This window comes from Conger conger, chromosome 1, assembly GCF_963514075.1.
Source record: "Conger conger chromosome 1, fConCon1.1, whole genome shotgun sequence".
In the NCBI taxonomy this organism is placed as follows: Eukaryota; Metazoa; Chordata; class Actinopteri; order Anguilliformes; family Congridae; genus Conger; species Conger conger.
This window is the reverse complement of record NC_083760.1, coordinates 71,182,282-71,188,281: the sequence shown is the minus strand read 5'-3', so window position 1 is coordinate 71,188,281 and position 6,000 is coordinate 71,182,282. Positions and strand designations below refer to the sequence as shown.

The 6,000-nt window shown below is 43.3% G+C and overlaps 1 protein-coding gene across 1 annotated transcript in view; it reads left to right on the top strand.

Annotated features, from left to right (window-relative positions):
• The first annotated feature begins 563 nt into the window (after positions 1–563).
• thsd7ab (thrombospondin, type I, domain containing 7Ab) overlaps positions 564–6,000 on the top strand; it is a 112,461-nt gene continuing 107,024 nt past the window's right edge. The window contains exon 1 of the mRNA XM_061245486.1: positions 564–843. Within this exon, the coding sequence (XP_061101470.1) occupies positions 693–843 (151 nt within the window). The 5' untranslated portion in view covers positions 564–692. The remainder of the gene's footprint in view (positions 844–6,000) is intronic.

Sequence of the window (6,000 nt, the reverse complement as noted above, 5' to 3'; positions counted from 1 at the left end):
CCCTTTTTTGAATGGCTTATGAGAATATCTTTCTCCCCTCTCCCCTCTCCCCGCTCTCTCCTTTTCTCTCCCCCTCACGCTCACACAAACACACCCCTCCCACTCCTCTCCGTCTCTCCTTTGCCTCTCACTCACTCGCTCTCTCTCTCTCTCTCTCTCTCTGCCAGCTGGTGTGCAGCTCTGGTGCTCTGCTGATCCTGGGTAACCTGCTTCTTGCGCTGGTGCCCCTCCCGCCCCCCACCGCCCTGCGCCCTGTTGTTCTCCTGGCTGTCGGGAGCGTGGAGGAGTGTCCGCGTGCCCTGAACGGAGGAGAGAGGAGGCGCCGCGTCCGCCACGGCACGCGCAGAACCCAGCGAGCGAGCGAGCGAGCGAGCAGCACTGGCCGAGGGCTCTATTGTTAGCGCTCGTTCTCCTTCACTGACAGCCAGCCGGTGGAGAGGAGAGGAGGGGAGAGAAGGGAAGAGGAGCAGAGAGGAGAGGAGAGGAGCAGAGAGGAGAGGAGAGGAGAGGAGAGAGGATCAGCCACCTGGACTACCTTTGAGGGACGGACTACTTGGTCCTTGTGAAAAGGGGACAAAAGAACGCGTGTACTCCCGTATCAGTCTGCTGCATCTGCTTTTTTCTTCACTGTTTTTTTTTTGGTTTCTTTCCGTGACCTTTCTCTGTGTGGATTTACCGGGCTGCTGAACGACATGAGGCTGGACAGCAGGGGTGCAGGGATGCCCGGTGTTTCCAAAGAGGTTCTTCCATGCCTGTTTACAGCCGTTCTGCTGCTCTGTGGCATCTGGGATGCTCGAGGACAAACTACAGCCACCACAAAGTCAGTGTACGTCTGGGAAACAGGTAAGCTTAACCATTTTGCAAATTGATCTTCTTGGTTATTGTGATAAATATTTAATTTCTATCTTGAAGTGAGATTTGCTGGAAAGTCTTGCAGGTGATGTGAATTATTAGCAAGTTTGAATATGGAACTTCCTTATTATCAGCAGTAGAAGTGTTTATTTTATTGGGAACTGTTTTAAGTTCTTCTGGATGTGGAGATGGATTGGGGTATGCTGTTCGTTTCATGTTAATACTACAACAATGCGCTTCTCCGAATGTAAGCGTCGCTCAAACTGAGAAAGCTCTTTAACCCTTCTGAGTGTTCTCACTCTTCAGTAATCATCTCTACATAACAGTAACGTAGAAATGACTCACCTGCTGTGCATTATGGATTTTACACCCAATTGATTTTCAGTCATTTAAGTTTGACACAATGAAGGATGTCACAGGGATTGGAGGAGTCATGCCTCTGCTGTTTTCTATATTTATGCACTGCAGTGTTTGATATTTAATTTCTCTCTCACCGTGCTTAAAGGAAGTCAAAAGAAAGTTTCCTCATCTGCTGCAATTTGAAATACAGAGGCGCTATTGAATTGTAAGTCAAATCTATGACAGAAAGCATGTAGCCATTCATACCTATAATATCAGACAGCTGATGAGAATAGCTGTATATCTGAATTTGAGCAATTTCATCATATACCTTACATTTATCTACAGTTTGCACAAACCGTGCGTATGTGTAGATCTTTATATGAACTGTAATGGAAAATATTGGTTCAATTGAAATTGAACAAAATGTCAGAAAGACAATGTTCTAGCTCTCTCTTCAGTGGTGCTCGATCAATATAAAGTTTCTCTGTAAAGCCAGCCTGAAATGGTACTGGGTCAATGCGTGATTAATTGCCATACTGGACAGAGACGGTCATGGATCAATGCATGATTTCACTGATATCCTCAACAGCAATACCACTTGATCAATATATCGTTTTGCTGCAATCGACTTGGCTGAAGTGATATTGGTGGACAGCCAATAGAATCAACACATTATTTATAGGCTTGTCTCTGGGTCAAAGTTGATAGTCATTTTATCGAACACAGGTTTTCACAATATCTAATTATGTGTAACATTGAAAGTTGTGAGGCATCTGTGCCTAGAGTCAGGTGCTAGCTTGAAGATATGAAAACATTTGCTCACAATGTGGTTCAATATACTGTGGCTTACATATGGACATGACATGTTATCAGTAACAGCGGTGGCAGTGTTACAAATGAACATATATTAAAATAAAAATAATTTTTATTCATACCATCAAATGTGCATGTAATGGCTACTTATTAACTATGTAATCCGAGTTCTCACATTAGGCTCTCGTGTGGCAACCTCGATCAATGGACTATTTCCCTGCTGTCTGGCCCTGAGAAAGTCCAGGATCAATGCCTGGCTTCCCAGGGCTCCTGCATTTTTAAAGAGGATGTAGCTGAGTAGGGAGATTAAGGAGGGGTTTTATACAGCAAAAACAGGAGAAAGGGATCGCTGCTCAGAGTTAACCTACATTTGACCGGTCTGTAGTTCATAATATGTACAGGCAACCCTGCCATGAAAAGCCCTACATTCAGGATACTTGGAAGAAGTCACTTTCATTTTATTTAGGGATGATAAGTTATTTCTGCAAATTAGATCCAGTATTTTCACCCGTTAGAGATTGAGTGGATTGTATTTCTGTATTCTGTCGTCTGTTCAGCTGTGACTTTTGGTTTTGATTTGTTCCCTTTCATAATTCAACCCTGCTCATGAATATAAGCATACTTTTTAGTGTCCTCAGGCAGAATGCCGATGTTACCTGTGGGCAGAAGTAACATGAGGCCAGTGCATCTCTCGACACGTTGTCTGCTGGCAGAATGTGATGAGAAATCATATAATGGCAGTCATGGAAATGTGACCTATCTCAAAGGTGCAGAAGTGATATTTCTCTCTTGAGGAAAGTATTCATATGAAGATTAAAGAGGTGAAGAAATTCTTTATTCAATACTCCTCCTGGCAAAGGCCATTGCTTTGAAATCCTGAATAAAATATCAATGTCTATTTTTATGATGATGATAATAATGATGAGGATAATTGTGAAGAAGGTCAACATAGGCTTCTGAATAATAATACTGTAGGTATGCATGAAGCTTATTATGGATAACGAATAGCAATGGTATATTACCCACATGTTTTGTTCAGTTTGTTTCATGAAATCCAGTCTTTATCTCATGAAACTCAGTAGAGCTGCTGTATGAATCATGTAATGTAAATCATCCTACAGAAATTATGCCAGTAGGTCACATGGCACAGTATGCATGCTATATTGGAATTTGTAATAGCTTTTCAGAATACCTGTGCCAAACTGTAAATGGTAAACATAACATGCTTCAGACTGCCTTCCTCATTTCCATCCTCAGCAGAAGGCATGTTATGTGTCAAGGGGAAAACGTAGATGATGCATTCTATGAAACATTGCTACAACCGCAAAGTAAATTGAATGCATTCAATTATGTACCTGTCAATAATGGGGGAAAAGAAAATATATTCAAAGGTATTTTTTAAACAACCATGAATTACGATTAAGAAGTATATGAAAAGACTAGAGTTCACCTTTGTTGATGAGCAAGCAGTTCAATCCACCACAGGGGAAGCTATAGACTATACATATGAATGGATAGGAAACTAAAGCATCGTAGAAACAGCTTTGTCTGCTTAGTGGAAATTCCATTAATTAAAAAATAAAAAATACATACAGGATGTGTTTTCTCATTCGTGGTTAAGCTATAAATCAGTATTATACATATAGCTTTCATACCTTACTAAATTTGTGGCTGAGATGATTACAGTTTAATGATAACTGCTTGCATTCAGCCAGCTCTTTGGTGGGCAGCATCTCTCTGATGTGAAGTGCGCTTTGGGCTGTGGGATTTGCTACAGTGCTGCTTTCAAGATGCTCCCCTCAAAACATGCGCATCTGATTTGAAACGATAAAGCGTTTCCATTTCCGATCGTCTTCCCTGACCAGCACCTCCTCGCCCTTCCCCCCACCCGACCCCTTTGAGAGCCGACCTTTGAGCCTCTGTCTTAAGAGGGCCCTCAAAGGGCGTCTTATCTTTGCTTTCAGTGCCGCTATAAACACCCTCACCTCACTCATGTGCCCCAGCTTGGCCTGCAAATGACGTGCATCATTTTGGCTTCATAAAAGTGTTCAGCATCATAATGCAAGCCCGTAAACCTCATCTAATAATCAAAAGCCCTTGTGCAGTTATTATTGCCTGCTGTTGATATTTCTTGCATCGCCACTCTGGGGTTAGGCACGCGTGTATTCAAGACATGAAAGGGATGAAAGTCATCATAGTTTTGAAAGAATTTAGGAAGGATGAAAATTGTCCACCATTGGAAGGCCTGCAGATCTCCAGCTGTTGAGTTTGTTGTGCTCATTCCCTGACCTACAGAAGCACTGAGGCTAGCAGCCAAGGCTTGATTTATCCCACAAGATACAGGCACTCGAGCGAGGAAGCCCCGACGGGGCTATTGTGCTTGTGTCTTTCTCCGAGGAGCAGTGGAGGCTCTCCTCTCTCTCACTCTCTTCTGCCCCCTGTAACTGCCGCTCCTTCATCAGCCTCTTTTCTTTTATCCACTGATCCACGGAATGAGAAGGAATGCCTAATCAACCACCTGAAATATTCATGGAGAAAGAGCGGGAATGATTTCATTTCTGCTCTTTTCCAAGAACCCTGCTAACCCTCAACACACGCACCCCACACACAAACATACACGCAGACACACACACACACACACACACACACACACACACACAGATTCCCTTACAGTTTTGTGTGTCTCGCGCTTCATTAGTTTTCGTTAGCGGGTTGGCGCTGGGAGTCGGGCTGAGCTGTCAGTACCCTGCCGCTGAACACACCCCTTGGAAGCTGGAGTAATTACCAGGGAGCGGAGCCAACGCCAGGCCCAGATTCATTCCAACACTCATCCAGCTGTGGACAACATGCTCGCGCTCCTTTCCGTCCTCCGATCCCATCGCCTGCCCCTGGCAGGCCAACATGTCCGAAAGGCGTTTGTGCGTGGTCGAGACAGATGTGAGGCTAGCCAGTGCTGGCTGAAAGGAAATGTTCACCACAGCACGATGTCATGTGGTCCTTGTTCACAATTGGTCTTGAAGTGTGGTAGAAATATGTACAGCAGTTTAGGTTTTTCAGTGGGTTTATTATTCTCATGAAGTGGACAGTCTTTTCTTTATGGTCCAATTTAAAGTATTGGCGTGTATTTATGTTTATTGTTAATACCCGGTAAAATACCACTCTCAGAGGATTAACAGCAGTGGTTTTCATTGTTTTAAATCCATCTGTGTGGAAGTCTTTTACACTGGTCTTCGCTCAGTGTTGAAAACAGAAATGTCTTCATTTGCAAAGGTGTAAAATCCAGGTTTCGAAAGTAAAAGTCCTTCAAGATAGTATTTTGTTCCAATCACATGGTTTTGCTAAGTAGCTTCATTCTCTAGCCAGTACATAAGACCAATGAATGAAATCAGCTAGAAATCAGTTCATGGGTGGAAGAAACACAGGGCAGGACTTTTATGTTCTGTCCCCTGGACATTACACCTCTGTTCATTTGCAACTTTGTCTTCCAGGTTTAGTGAGACTTCCAAAAATCCAGGTTTATCTGACATTAGTATTCAGATTATACAGATTACAACACAGTCTTTCTGTGTTTGTGATATCCCCAATCCTCCACGACTGACCCACTTCAGCAGGTCTGCTCAAGCATTCCACACGGTTTTTCTCTGTGCTCATTAGCCCTGCTGCACATTTGGCTGATCATGCTACAGCAAAGCGCTGTACACCAACACCTGTGTGTGCAGTCATATCTGAGTGTCCCATGAGTGCTGTTTCACTTCGAAGCTGTAATTTTATAATCTAATCTGGTGAACATGCAACTTCGTCAATTTCTTCTGAGAGCTTTTGATTGGTTGATGGCACTGTCAGTTGTACCCAAAAGCCCATATAGCCTGGAAGGATGGAAAGAGAGAATACACAGCATGATTTAAAAGAAATATTTGAAAAAATGTTCTCATACAGGTCTTTTCTTGGCAAGCTGTAAACAGGGATATTTCATCTGGGGAGAAAGTGGGGACA